Below are 16,110 nucleotides of genomic sequence, written 5' to 3'. Positions count from 1 at the left end.
CTTAAAAGTTTCAGCGCTCCGTCCATCATCTCCTTGAGTTTGCTTTGTTTGCCCTAAGTTGGCAGAGTATGCCCAGACGTGGGTCCGTTGCTCGCTTTGCCACTGGGTTCAAGCTAGCCTGGCTGAAGAGGGGTGTTACCACAAAACCGGTCCCAAGATGCTTGTTTCCAGTTCAGCGAAGACCTGGCTTGGCAGTTCGGGCTGGACTGTTCCCACGAGGCACAGGGTCAAGACTGGTTTGCAGGGGGCGTGGCCGACCGAGCAGCGAAATGGCCGCTTGGTTAGCGAGCTCCGCCGGCTGTGTCATTAATCCTGAAGCATCCTACCTTGTTTGCGAGACATCTTGATCCACGATACACTGGAGGGTGGTGGGCAGCTGACGGCACCGGCACACCAATTCTCGGAGCCCAGGAGTGCCTAATTCGACCACTTTCCACCTCGGAACTCCCGCCGAGGTGCAGCTGCGCTACGGTCTGCCTGCTGTGCTGCCCTGCTCCGCTGCATGCACCAAATTTCACCCGATGCTGCGGTGGCCTGAATGCGACGTGCTCCTGACCTGATCACAGGCGATCGGAAAACGGAACGAGGTATCGTCGGGACGCTCATCTCTGCAGCGACATCCCTGGGGCTGCGGTGCTGCTCTGAGGAGTCCCTATTTGCCGGCCACTCGCAGACCGGAGCGCGCCGCCATTTTGACTTGGGATCATCTGTATGCACATTGGCGCTCTGTGAGGGCGGCCCGGCTTCCCCGACTTGCATCATCTGCGTCTCGTGCTGACCGGGGCACCTGGGCTTGAGCGCATGCTGCCTTGACTGACGTAGCTGCTGAATCCTCATTGCACTTGAGAAGGTGAGCTGCGCTGCCGCTGTTGATCCGAGGGGCGCCTGGAGTGCCCAATCTGCTGTGGCGCTGCTACACTGCGCTGATGGTGTAAGTTAAAATCGCTTCAGGTGGCTGTGAGTGCGGAGAGGCAGCGGGGGACGCGTCAAACACTCGCCTGACGTCTGCCTTGGCCCCGGATAGACTGTGCGCGATCCCGCCACGTATACTTGTAATCTGAGGTCTGCGACGTCGACTGTTGGGCGGTTAGACGGCGCAACGGTGCACGAACGCGCGCTATCTCATGCCCATGATTAACTGGTCATAATGGAACCCCCGCTGTGACTGCACTTCAGCGCGACCACTATCCTGAGCGTGCATTGCGCAGTTACCTACTGATATACTTGCTGCCCGATCTCACTGACCGCACATACTCCACCTGGGTATAAGACGACCACCATCAACTGCGCCTATACAATACCTAAACGATCTCCTGACCACGCCAGACTCTCTGCGACTGCAACTTGTGGGTGCGTGAAAGGAACCCCACGAGAGCACTTAGGATGGGTAAAGGGGACCCCCGCCAACCCAAATTAACGTTTGAGCAGCGGCGCCAGGCAAAGCAGACTGATCCAGAATCTGAGACTGCAGAAGCAAACTTGCAAGGGGCTGATCAGGACATTGACGTCAAGGCGCTGCTGCTAGGAGTACGCTCCAGCCTCAAGAGCATAGATACCAAGCTGGACACCATGACATCCCAATTGGAATCTGTGAAGACCCAAGTTGACACCCATGAGACGCGGCTGGACTGCTTAGAGAATCGTAACACGGAATGCTGCGAGTTCCAACAGGAAACCAAACAGCACATCACTAGCATGGAACGGGAGATTGAGATGCTACGCGCCAAGGCGGACGATTTGGAAGCGCGCTCTCGGAGATGCAATGTCCGCATAACCGGAATTCCAGAGACCACAGCCATCGGGAAGATGGAGGTGTTCATTTCGGATTTGCTACACGAACTCTTTGACCCACACCTGTCGCCAGTGTTTACTGTTGAAAGGGCACATAGATCACTGGGTAAGAAACCACCAGTGGGAGCGCCGCCGCGACCTATCCTGGTAAAGCTGGTCAATTTTCAGGATAGAGATTTGATACTGCGCCTTGCACGGGAGAAGGGGAAGATCACTCATAAAGGTAACGCTGTCTCTTTTTACCCCGACTTTACCCCTTTAGTGCAGGCAGCGCGTAAGGAGTTTTTACCGGCTAAGCGTCTTCTGTTACAAGCGGAAATCCCTTACTCACTCTTATACCCGGCGAAACTGAGGATAATACACGAAGGCACCACAAACTACTTTACTGATGCTAAATCCGCTCTGAAATTTGCGAAACAGATATGTGGAGCCAGGTCTAAGAGGAAATCGACGCAACTAGAGGATGCAGAGAACCGCTTAAGCGACAATGATTGACTTTACCGACTCCATGTTCGTTAATTCCTTTTGTGCTACTTACTTTGCTCCCTCACCCTGGTGAATTCGGCTTCTTTATGCTCTACGTGGTCCCGTGAAGACCTACACTGCATGTACTCTATGATAGGCCTATTCTGGCACAAGTAATTTTATATGCTGGTGTTGACGGTATGCCTCGTAGGTGGGCTTGTACATCCTCATTACATTTACTTCTAGGTTGCCTGCAAGTCAGAATGTGATAACACAGCCACCCTGTGTAAGCAGGGGTGTATGCTCGGGACACCGCGCCTCTAAGGGGTGTCTCCCATTGTTTGCAACTGTTAGTTATACTTAGGGTATGCATAATTCGGGTGGGAATTTATCACAACCTAATTGGGGGGTTGGTGTGGGAGGGGGGAGGCTGGGGTTGTTGGAATGTTTGGCACTTGGTCAGTACTGCAATGCATGGCTAAATGTTTGTGATGATATCACACTTATGTTTGAGGTGGGTCGACTTACTTACACAACTGAGAGACTGCCTGTAGATCGATGGAGGTGACGAAGATATTGACTTGGAACATCCGTGGTCTAAATGATAACAGGAAGGCAAGACTGATGCATGGATATCTTGTGCGTCACAGCATAGATATTTGTTTCCTACAGGAGACACATGTCAACTCGGCGCCGTCCCCGAGACTTAAACATTCCAGATGGGGCTCCATATATTCCGCCATATATTCCAATTATGCCCGTGGAACGGCTATACTAATACGTAAAGGCTTAGACTGGAGGGAACATACAGTGCATATTGACACGGATGGTAGATATGTAGTGGTACACGGAACCCTACTGGGGAAACCGGTGGTACTGGTGACGGTTTATGGACCAAATGTCGATGACCCAGACTTCTTTAGATCACTATGGGCTCAGATATTGCTGGCAAACTGCTCCACGATTATATGGGGAGAGGACTTCAACACTGTGCTGAATGACTCTTTAGATCGTAAGGGCGCACCTAGACCGCTACACCCACACGCAAGCAAAGCACTGACAGATATTATCACAGAGGGCACATTACTAGATATATGGAGGGCGAGACATCCACACTCTAGGGAGGGAACGTGCATATCGAGACACCATGCGGCCTGGTCACGGCTAGACTTCTGGCTGGTGTCACAGGATGTTGCTACGTGGACTGTGGATGTGTGCAGTCGGGCCAGATCACTATCGGACCATGCCCCATGCCTTTTACAAATCCAGATTCCAGGTATACCCACCCGCGCCTTTACCTGGCGCCTACCGCCGCATGCGCTGCTAGACATGGCCTTTACGGAAGAGATTCGAACTGATATCACACACTATTTTGAAAATAACGCTGGTTCTGTGTCCACAGAAGCGATTCTATGGGATGCGTTCAAAGTTATCATACGGGGGCAGTGTATAGCACGACAGGCGGGCGTCCTTAAAGCAATCCGACACACCTTGCGAGGGTTGGAAGAAGAGCTTAAAGAGTTAGAGACACGCTTTTGTGAATGCCCTTCGCCCGACCTTGCTACACAAATAAAAGCTAAACTTTTAGACTTCACAGAGGAGGCACAGCGAGAACTAAAGTTTCTCGGCAAACAAGCTGAAGCTCTGAGGTATGGCGAGGGTGACAGATCTAGCAGAACTCTGGCCCGACTCATTTCAACTACTGCACCAACCACATACATCCACTCTATTACTAATCCTGCAGGTGACGTAGTTATAGGTCATGAGGAGGTCGCCAAAACATTCACATCCTTCTACTCCAACTTATATAAGTCCCAACACATGATGACACTGGACTCCCTTAACGCATACTTAGATTCCATAGCCCTGGTATGGTTCAATAATGCCCATCGTCAATATATGGACCTTCCAGTCACAATCCAAGACATAGTTAAAGTCATTAAAGGACTCCCATTGAATAAGGCCCCTGGACCAGATGGGCTCACTACGGCATTTTATAAAACGCACGCAGACGAACTTGCTCCGCGCCTTCATGCCGTCTTCACTGAGGCACTGGAGGCAGGAATCCTGCCAGAGTCAGTGCGTGAAGCGTTAATCATTACGCTTTTAAACCCAGATAAGGATAGCCAGTCACTGGATTCTTATAGGCCTTTATCCCTCATCAATGTAGACGTGAAAATATACGCGAAGATAATAGCTGACAGGCTGCAACCGTTACTCCCAATGATTGCCCTCCCGGACCAATCTGGTTTTATACCGGGACGAGCGACTTCACATAACCTACGAACCATTTTCTCGGTACTCCACTACCTCCACCCTGATGAACAGGCTGCTGTGCTCTTTTTAGACGCCACAAAAGCCTTCGATTCACTTGAATGGCCTTACCTCTTTCGGATACTGGAACGAATGGGATTCAGCCCTTTATTTATAAATCTGATATGGCTCCTATACACTAAGCCCAAAGCGAGAGTGAGAGTGAATGGTCTACTTTCTGAGCCCTTTGACATATCGCGCGGCACGAGACAGGGCTGCCCCCTGTCTCCGTTGCTATTTGCCATAGCAATGGAACCCCTTGCAGCGAGGATTAGACAGCACCATACCGCACGAGGCATAGGATTCAGCACTCGTAGTTTGCTGATTTCCTTGTATGCGGATGATGTCACCCTATACATCCGCAACCCAGCCGACAATTTGAATCCCCTGCTTCTGGAATTCGTGAGATTTGGTGGACTGGCTGGCGTGTCCATTAACTGGGCCAAATCGGTTGTCTTCCCCTTAACGGACAAGACTCCCGAGGTGAACTCTGATTACCCCCTACGCTGGGAAGTGGATGCAGTTAAATATCTTGGCATTTGGATAAGCCGAAATATACAGGACGTTTGGTCATTGAACTTTGGCAGAGCGGTAGACTGGCACGAGAGCAAAGTGGCTATCTGGACGAAACTCCCGTTATCTCTGGCAGGGAGGATTGCACTTGCTAAAATGGTGGTACTGCCAAAGTTTCTTTACCTTTTTGTCAACATCCCAATTCCTCTCACTAAACACTTCTTCACCTGTCTAAGATCTCACTTGCTGACATTGGTCTGGGCTGGGAGTCCAGCTAGACTCTCCTGGGCTCTCTTGTCACTGCCACTACGACAGGGAGGGCTGGGCGCACCTGACATGCAGCTCTATGCGCTCTGCGCACAGGCCCAATTTATACATTTCTGGGCTTACCCAACACCCTATCAGCCGCATGTTGCTGTGGAGTTAGATTTGGTGGCTCCGCTACCGCTGAGTGTTGCTCTCTATCAGGGAGCTCCGCGGCCTTCGCTGGATGTTGATACAGCGAATATTCTCCGTTGGCTGTGGCGAGAACTCCAGAAGAGAGCTAAACTCCCTCTCCTCTATGCGCCAGCCATACCCCTGAGGCGTAACCCCATGCTGCCTTGCTTGGCAGAAAGTGGAGGTGAGATTTCTCTTCATGGTGCACAATTGCACACCTTTGCTGACCTGTATCCCAATGGCACGTTTCAGGAACCTAGGACGGAAAATGATGGAACACCTCCGTCTTTCAGGGACTTATTCACCTACCACAAACTGAAATCATCCTGTAAAGCGTTCTGGGACCAGTTCCCAGAAGAACCACCGCAATTACTTGCCCTGCAAAATGTGTTGGCCAGAGCCTCTCCCAAAAAACTGGTATCTCGCCTGTATAACTCTATGCAGGAACAAGCCCCTGTTGTGGTTCCGGCCTCTATGAGTGCATGGAATGCTGACCTGGATGAACCCCTGACAGAGGACCAGTGGTCTTTCTGCTGCAAGCAATTGTTAGACCTCTCCCCCAACTATAAACTCAGACTGATACACTTCAAATTCTTGCACAGGTTTTATCGCACACCAGTTGCTCTACACCGTATGGGTATAAAAGAGGATGCTAGATGCTGGAAGTGTGGAGCTGACCACGCCTCCTTCCTACATGTGGCCTGGGGCTGTCCTTCTCTCGCTACCTATTGGTCTGAAATTTTTAATGCAATTAACCAAATCCTCACGAGAACAGATGATCCCTCCCCAGGGCTTGGGTTACTAGGCGGTGTGATGGACACAGAGCCTGCCAACCGGAAATTACATGCCCTACTGCTTTTATATGCAAGGCGACAGGTGGCTATAAGATGGGGACGCAAGACCTTGCCCACATTTACTGCATGGTTGGCGGATGTGATGTATGGGCACACACAACTAGGTCATTACTGGGAACTCATGCCCACTGCCTCCCGTCCAAGAGATATCTGGGAACCATTCTTGAGGTGGAGTAAAGACAGCAAGCATGCCCCCGATTTTGGGACTTCTACCCCTGAGCCACGAGTGAGTGATACTGGGCGAACAGGGGATCTCCGGAGTTCTCCGGCTGCACCGTGATGCATTCATTTTTACATATACTCCTGCTTGCTACACCTAGACTTAGCTGACTGTTTGATGTTATTTGGTTCCACCGCCTACTGATGTCTGCTATCTGATTCTATTTATGTCTAATATGTATCCTTTTGCACTGTCTCACAATTCTGCATTGACCTTCCATAACCCGATTGGGCGAGTATGTCGACGATTACTCTTACAGGTACAAGCTGATGAGTGAGAACATGTTATTAGATTGTACTGACTAATGCCTAACTTGTTGTTTGTTCAACTGTTTCTATGAAAATTGTATCCTTAACCTATATACTGCAGTGGACGTTTCTAACATTAATAATCTCAATGAGAATATCTGATTATGTCTGTAACTGCTATATGATTGCCCTGCAACTTTAATAAACACATTTTTTTTAAAAAAGACTGGTTTGCATATAGCTGGGTCTGAACTGAGGTGACGAAGTGAGCTAAAGAACGATGATGGGTTTAACCCAGATCTGTGACTGGGGGTGAGTGTCTGAAAAGTTTCAGCGCTCCGTCCATCATCTCTTTGTGTTTGCTTTGTAAAACAGGAATGTATGTACACTGTATGTTGAATTTTATGGACATGTTAATTGAACGGGTAACTTACCTGCTACTGTGGACTACAATGCTTGCGGTGCCTAAACTCAGTACATTTATGGTCCGCATTAGGCATTTTCCTTGTCTTCACTTGTGATGCAGAACCAAAGCGATAGATGTTAAAACCGAAGGGAAGTCCTCCTTCTTTGGGGGCATTAATGGCTTCGGTACAAAGAAAAGTAAGTGATTCATCCTTGTTAGATTGTAAATTTCAAAACAGGATAATCACATGAACAAAAGGGATCTGAGTGCACTTTCTTACAGCTAAGTAGTTTGATCATCTGCTATTAGTAAAGTTTTATGTCAAGCTGTTGTCTTGTAAGGTTTGCCTAAGATGAACCTCAGCTTCGTGAACTAATACCTGGCGAAATAGAACATAGCCTACCATTGTCATCAGGACTGGCCTTAGGGTAGTGTGACAGGCACAACCGCACCTGGCGCTGACTTTGGGGGATTAGAAATAAATAAATAACTTATTTGGTGTATCCTGCAGATATAAGCAACAACAAAAATGTAAAGATAACTCTGGTGATTAATTTTCTTGCGGAAGAGGGATTGAGTGTTGCTTCGTGGCGGTTTCACTCACCATAAAGTAGTGGAGAAAGAACGTCTACTATGCAGATTACAGAATGCATTTATGTGGATAGCTCAGTGGGTTACTGCTTTTGTCCCAGAGATCCTTTATCTCTTGTAGTTCACAATTTACAGTCCTAATATAGGGCAGTGACTTAGGAGCTGTCCTCAAAGAGCTGCATGCAAGCCAACTGCATAGTATAGATTAGGACGTTATGTTTTCCCCAGCCTTTAATTATATATGCCTAATGTTACTGAAAAGGTTTCGTTTGGGTAGCAATACATTCTCATTAGTAAAGCCACACCCAAACAGTGCTTTAAAAAAATTCAATGTATGTAAGAGAGTGGCTTTGGAGACATGAGGGGCACTGGTGGAGGGTGGTAGTGAAGGATTTTGCGGAGAAGGTCATTGGGGGGGGGTCCCAAAAACCAATGACTCAACAGGCGCCACCAGAGCTAAATCCGGCCCAGATTGGCATTACATGTTGTATCATGTAGTGTAACAATATGACTTTACTGTGTCAAAATTGTAAGGCTTTTTTCACATGTCACATTGTGGCTCATGTCAATGTGTATACTTAATTGGTGAGACCATATACTAATGGAATAACTATTCTGGTTTTGCACGACCCGAACCTCCGCACCCCGAAGTGATTTGGCTCTCTGAGGGACATGTTGAAACCCTTTCACAGCAGCCACACGCCTGTTAGTTAGATATTACAATTATTTTCAGCATAATCTGTGCTGATTAACCATTAGGTTTAGCCAGGACTCAAGTCCTAAAAAAGAAGTGGGCAGATTGTTCAAGTCAGGCAGTATGCAAGTGACATCATGACTCGTACCAGCAAAGCACATGACGTCACAACGCGTGACATTCCACGTGGCATCACAGAAAGTGACCCCCCTGGAAGTGATGCTCTGATATGTATATGTTATAACATATGCCAACCGAAAATGCAATAAAATGGGTTTTTTTTAAATTGTTTCCTGCAAAGCATATATCATCTAACACGCAGATGACAGATTTTTATTTTATGTAGATAGGTAAGTGGATTACTGCTATAAACAGTTCCTTTTGTTACTTGCAGTTAATAAATTGTAATCCTTCTAGTAGACTACAGTGAGCTATGAAGTGTTTTTGACTCCTACACCTTGTAACCCTGACTGTCTCATGTAAGACATCTTGTACATTAATTTACACACTTACATGCTTTATTTGGAATGGATAATGTGTATGTTATGCAAAGTGCTCAAACACTCTGCAAGGGGATGAGTAGCGCTATAAAAGAAATATAATAGTGCTGTTTAGATTGTTATTTGTGTAAATGCTGAGACAGACCAGCCCATCTGACATTCTTACAGTGGATGTACTTCTATACAACAAAGTAAAAAGCATGCAGCTCTTAACCACCTGTAAAGTGATAAGCTGTGTGCTTTTGTTTTCTCCCATGCGTTTGTGAGGTTCCAGGACTCCTCCAGTCCCATACTCGATCAAAAGGAGGCCTGATGGCCCATTAACTCTGGCCCAGCTGGAGGTGGGAGAAAAAGCCCCCTAGCTGCCTGCACATTGCTGCTGGGAATCAAAAGCAGACAAAGTACAGGAGCTGATAAACTTGCCCCGGTGTTTCAAAATTACAATGGGACAAGTTCAACATATTTCTGTGGGGCCCAACTTCTTAGCAGGGGGGACGGCTTCCACCCTGTGAAAATAGTGGGTGGACGCCGTGTCCCCGCGTGGAACCCCCGACTCGTGCCCTGAGTTTAGCATGTTTATCTTCACTGCACTCCGGGGACATTCATACCGCATTTGCTGAATATGTTAAGAAGTGAGTGTGCTGGTTGAGTGGCATTGCAACTGAGTTCTGACTCCTAATAACTTTTTTTCTCTTTTATTTCTTTTCCACAGGAGGCGTGTGTTCTATCTAGTGCATCAGTTGGAGACTTCATCTTCCACCACAGGAGGACTTGCAGCCATTGGCAACGGTGAGGGATCATTAAATAGCACTCACCATACCGGGCAACCCGCCTTCCCAAACGCTCATGCCATGGATGTTGACATGCAGCGATATTCCCACAGACGTTGCTATTCTCAAGAGATCAAACGCCCGAAGCGGGCTCCTGCCCAACTGTCCGCCTCCTCTGAAGCAGAGCTCGGGTTCATTGATAGTATGCTGTCAACATGTAGAAACAGCGAGCAAGTCAGGTTTGCCGCTGCCTACAAGAAATGGCTGGTCACTTTTATAGGACAATGAAATCTGCTGGTTTCCTGAGGAAGTATGAGAGGGTTAATATATAGTGCAGTAGGCCCTTATGCTTAGAATGGCATATCTTGGATAAAAGTTCATAGCCATGATTTGCCTGCTTTTTCCCCTTTAAACCATGGTCATGGAAATAACCCGAGTAAGCACCCATAAATATTGTGGATTACGATCAATGGGAAGCAAAGCAGCTTGTGTAATTTTGAGGGGTGAAAAAAGTCAATATTTTTCCTTTTTTTATAAACTCCAACTGTTACCTCTCCGGGTGCGCTTTGCATGCCCTTCCTTTAGCCCCTTCATCGATGGCTTATTCCAGTGTGTCATGAAAGGAGCCGCACATTTAAAGCGTGTTGATCTGAGCCATATAGCTCACATGAAGACTATCTCTTTGAACCTGGAGATACTTAATCTTCTCAGTATTGCTAAAATGAGGTCGCAAAAACAAGAATGCTGCTGGAAGGACAAATGCAACGTACTTGACCAAGAGGGGACTTTGTAACCGTTCAGCATGTTGAAGACGACCAATGTGTAGTAATGCTGGACAGTACTGGAAGTGGCGACGGAAGCAAGGGTCTGGCGGCTCTGTCGTGGGAGAGGCATTTTGTACTGCAGTGTGGCACAGTACTGGTGCTTGATGCACCTCACATGCTCTGAAGAAGCAAAGATTGAGTCAAAGGTGGACACTACACATCGTGCCCCTATCTTATCTTATTTCCTCTCTGCATCATAAGAAATATTGTAGACAGATGGTCATAAGGGTACGGCATGGCATATTGATATTTGCAAATGTGTTTGGCGCACTTAAACGTTTTGCAAAAGATTGGTGAAGCACACAGTTCTGCCAGGAAGAATGTTTGAAAACTGGAACCAGGTGTTTCTTCATTTATTACTGAGTTTCTAAGGTACTTGTTAACAGATAATGTTCAGCTGCTTTTGTGTTTTTTTTTTTGTGTTTTTTTTTAACACCTGACTTGTTCATTGTTTTTTTTTTTTACTTTTATCCAGCATTGCTATTTTGATTTCTGTTATCCTTTGCTTGTCACAGCACCCATGTGCTTATTATGATTTCTTCGAAGAAACCTCAGATTTCGAACAGATTTGTACTAAAAGCACTGTAGTGGGGCGCCATTTGGAAGTAGGCATATACCTGTATGGGCATGCGCGTGTTAGTGTTTGAGTGTTCATGTATTGTGAGTGTGCAGTAAAGGCGAATTGGCGGATAATGTTATCACAATCTGCGAGTCATGTCTTCCTGTAGTGATCAGACATGTAGTTTTCCTAGTTCATGGTTGGTAATTACAGTGGAAAAAGGCTCCGCATCCAGAGTTGATGTAGACAAGGCAAAACACTGAGAAACTAGCCCTCCTTAACCTGTTTCTACACTACAAAATGTTGCGTTGAACACGGAAGCATCTGGCATCCCAGATCTTTAAACACATATGTGGCCTCTATTCTCAGACTGAAGCACCTTTCAAAAGTATTTTCGAAAGCTTGTAAACTACACTTTAAATAACCATATAGTTAGGGAGACTAGCGTTAATGTATATATCTATAGAATCTTGGATTCAGAGTGCGAATAGCCACTCTGTCCAGCACTGTGATTTTTATGAGTCCTGCTCTTAATGTAATATGTTTTTAAGTATCAATTGGAAGTAGATTAGTGTTTAGGGTGAAATTGTTATTCTACGCGTGTTTCGAGCTAGTAGCTCTTAATGTGCAGAAAATGCTAATAAGTACTGCTGGAAGCTATTAAGTAACACACTAGGGGCCATTTCATACTGTGGGGGTCAGGACACTAATGGGGTGAGTGAGCACCATTGGCAGCCGGGTTTTTTGCTGTGCATTTCACCATTTTTATTTTGTGGCAATTAAAAGTGACTTTCAAGCTAAATCCAACTCAGGTTCCTAGTTACTTCCTGCTAGTGAGATCACCCAAAGTGTTTCAGCCAGTGGGTTTGTACATAACGTGCGTTTACAATTTTTTTCTGCTTGCAAGAAAGGAAGGTCTGACCGCACTCGGAGCGTTGAAATGAAAGTAAGGTTTAATTCTGCACCTAGACTCATGTACTGATCTTGAGGACCTAATGGTTGATGATACACATGACTGATGTTCTCTGTGCATTTGATAGGGCCTCGTGCATCGCTGTGTTTATGTCGTTGATTATGGTCTTTAAATTTGTCCATTGGACATAGTTGCTGAAACAAGATGTAAAGTCGTGGCTCTCGGGCCTCACTACTCGTGGTAGTTGTCTTCTTTTTCAACAGGAATTCTCAGACCATAACTTGACACTTATTCATCTACACAAGTTTTAAGATCCCTTACAGTTACATCTTTGGAGAAGATGTTACAGTCTGATCCACAATTTAAGTAACACATTTAGATTGTATAATAAAACCAGAAAGCAGCATCTGTCCACATCCGTGTATTAAACAGAGCTTCTAATTCACCTGTATATAGCGAAATATTTTTTCTGATGTAGTTGACAAAAAAACGTTTGTGCTAATCCATGCTTTCTTATGTTTATTAAACCTACTCCTGTAAGGGTTTGCTCTTGTTCTAGTCAGGTTGTTGCTTTTCTGAAGATTTGGTACGTTCAGAAAATCAAGAATTTGCACATTAAAATATCGGCAACGCCTTGCACTGAAGAGATAATAGCAAATTTACACTGGCTGTGAAATCCTCAATTTTTAATACTTTTGTTGGCACATTGCTAATATTTTTTATTTGACAAAAATGTTATATTATTATTATCACAATATTTCCTCAAATATTTACACCATAACATTGATCTCATCATAACAGAAGATTTAAAAATATTAAGTCAGTGGATGAAGTTGTAAAACAAGTGATTAAATCTAGAATTATAGCAGTGCTCGGATCCATTACACAATACTACCTTTTTTTTTAATAAAAAAAGAGGAGGATCAGAGGATCGTTAAGGCGAGGTGGAATAAGGAGGAGAAATAAATTGTATCGGACAATAAAAGATTTCAGCGACACGAAGTATACACCGTATTTTGTTCAAAGAAATCATGTCATACTGTGAAGTCCAATTCAGCACATATTTTATAATGAGCAGTCCATCCGTGAAAACATTTTCTATTAAAATTCAGTGTGCAGGTAAAATTGCCAATTCAGATCCATTACCCTCAAGGTAAACACTTCCGTAGATCTCAAATATACAGGGAAAGTTGCCTGTCTGTTGGTTGACAAGGTAAAGCCCCACAATTTATTTATTAGGCAATTTACATGTTCTCTGTAACCTCTGATCAGGTTGAATGACCTCAAATGATCAAATTGTGTGTTTTGTTGTGGGTTACATGTTCCTAGTAGTGAGGCTAATCCACAGTCTTCAAGCATGGTAAGTTGCCTTTCAGTTGAATGAGGTAGATTTTTCTCTCAGTGATATTAGAAGATCAAGTAGCTTACGTCTGGATGAAGACAGAGTTGAATCTAAGGTGCTGGTCTTGTTGATGGCGATATTAGCAAAAGCTTGTGTGTTAGTGTTCTAAACCATATTCCTAAAGCCTAGATCTACCAGCTCTGATTTTAAAGGGGTTTACAAGCTCTAGATGTTCGTCAATCTAAAATTTCTAAACAAAACCACACTATTTTAAGAAATAAGCACGTCTTCATAAAAAAGAAATGGAAGAGATTAATGTACCATGACCTTATTTGAACCTGCACCTTACACTGTATCCCAGACTCTGCTGCATAAAGTATCTTTGCAAGATCACCAATTCTAATATAAATACATTTCCTAACAATCGTCTGCTAAAAGTGGCAACAGTGCTTTAGAGTGGCCGTCTGAACAGGTTATAAATTACCATTTAAATTATAAGAGCATTTGTAATTACTGAGAGAAAGAAGGTGCATACCCTATTAAAACTATGAATACCACTCAGGTTAGAAAGATATTAAACAAAGGAAGTACATGTGATATCTAATTGCTTCATTGCCTACATTTTACAGCTTGATTTTGAGAGTGCAGCCCTAAAACAGACCTATTGCTAATAACTTACAGAGGGTGCGCTGTGCACGTCCCTTTCAACCATTGGCTTTCTTCAACCAGCCACTTTCTGCCATTGGCTTCAGACTTTGTCAATCACCAGATATGGGGAGTATCCATCTCGCACTTAATGCTATTGGCTGTTTGGATGTATTCTTCCGCCTCCACCATAATGCTTGCATTGAACTGCACCAGGGACTGCTTTCTATTTATAGCCCTCTACGCCCATTCCTGCTGGATCCCTCTTATGTTCGAACATTGCATGAGTTAGCACATTAAATATAGATGTATTGGCTTAGCCAATGTTTGTATGGCATAATTATCTGTAGAGGCTAGCTTAATTCTAAAATGTAGTTACATCCCTGAGTTTTTTTTAACGCTTTCTATCTAACACTGCATATTTCTTCTACTTTCTTGTATTAGTCACATTGCTTTCAATCCATACTCTGGGCCTGCAACTGTTTGACAAACTACATGAGAATAGGAGAACTGCAAGGATTAGATGCTTTGTCAACAAGAAGTCTGAGGTTGAATAGATAATCTTTCCTTCAGATTAACAGTTTCAGTATTTTCAAACAATATGGGAAGCAGTACGAGGATCTTTTTTTCCGTGTATTACAAGTGAAATGTTTGTCGAGCAAAACTGGAAGGAAACTGATGACGTATAGTTCTAACTGGCAGCGAGGATCTCCACATGCTTAGGAATACATTAAGCAGACAATACCAAACTTTGAAGATAGGCCTCGTGTCCTACCAATGGATATATAGAAACTGCAAGTTTGCGTGCATGTATTTAGAACTGTATTTAGAACGTATATGTTCACATATTATTAACTGTTGAGCAAGGTGGAGAGTAGCAAGTCGTAGTTATTAAATCTATAAAAATGATTTGCAATAGCAAGTTATAGATTGAGACCGAATATGCCGAACATTTAGTCTACTTGAATTTTCTTATTGTCATTAATGCTTGCAATGTGTCTCAACATATATATATATATATATATATATATATATTGCGCTCATCAGATCCCGGCAAAAAAATCCCCAGGAAGGATAACAGCACTCGGGAGGTTCCTTCACACAGAGTATGTTTATTTACTTATTTAGCTACACCACAGACGCGTTTCGGCAATCTGCCTTCATCAGTGTGTTAATGCACACGCCCAACCGAATACATTTATATTCCATCAAGCATTCACATTGTATGACGTGTACACCCCACCAAGAGCATAGACAGAGGACTACAAATTTCCCCTCTAGTCCGGACTCCATCTTGTAGTGGTCAAAATCGACCGCATATCACATTCACAGTGGTTACGATGAAACACTATCAAACCTGTGGATAGGTGAGTGCACTTTGGAGGAGAAATAAATACATCAAATGCTATAGATGCATTTTGCAAAATCAAGCCGTGGATCGGCAACTGTCCTCCGAAATTATTCTAACTCGTGAGGGGTAGATTCAACTCATACATGTACAGGAATGCATTAAAGAAATAAATGGGAAAAAGGATCTATGTTCTTGCGTGTAGACAAGTAGAAAGTTAGCAAAAAGGAAGGGAGTATTCAAAGCGACATCATTAGATAGACCAAAAATGCACAATATTATTGCAGATCAAAGAGCCCTTTGAACTTACAGATTGACATACCATTTCCATTAAACCAGATTCATCATTCTTGTTCTCAGATTCAGTGTTGCCACAGTTCTGCAGTCTAATCAGTCAATTACCTGTAGTGCAAGTAATATATACAGTGTTGTGCAGATCATACATATGGTCCAATCTATATACAATTCTATATACAACAGATACACATTAGTCCTTTATGGGGAGATCAGTAATGCCCATATCATTATCATTTACCAAGGTGCACTACCATCTCTTCTCCGCTATTCATACCCTTAGGCCATTTCGTGGAGAGATCTATTATATAGCGTGATTCAAGCCTGCGTAGTCGTCGCAGGCTATCTCCTCCCCTTACATTGTATTTGATAGTGTCTAGGC

At 44.5% G+C, this 16,110-nt stretch overlaps 1 protein-coding gene across 1 annotated transcript in view; it reads left to right on the top strand.

Moving 5' to 3' along the window:
- PTAR1 (protein prenyltransferase alpha subunit repeat containing 1) overlaps positions 1 to 13,097 on the top strand; it is a 203,472-nt gene extending 190,375 nt beyond the window's left edge. Inside the window, exon 7 of the mRNA XM_078675749.1 lies at positions 9,746 to 13,097. Coding sequence (XP_078531875.1) covers positions 9,746 to 10,091 — 346 coding nt within the window. The 3' untranslated portion in view covers positions 10,092 to 13,097. The remainder of the gene's footprint in view (positions 1 to 9,745) is intronic.
- Positions 13,098 to 16,110: the final 3,013 nt, after the last annotated feature.

This window comes from Lissotriton helveticus, chromosome 2_1 (genome assembly GCF_964261635.1).
Source record: "Lissotriton helveticus chromosome 2_1, aLisHel1.1, whole genome shotgun sequence".
NCBI lineage: Eukaryota > Metazoa > Chordata > Amphibia > Caudata > Salamandridae > Lissotriton > Lissotriton helveticus.
Note: the sequence above shows the minus strand (reverse complement) of the source record. Positions and strands in the feature narration are given on the sequence as shown.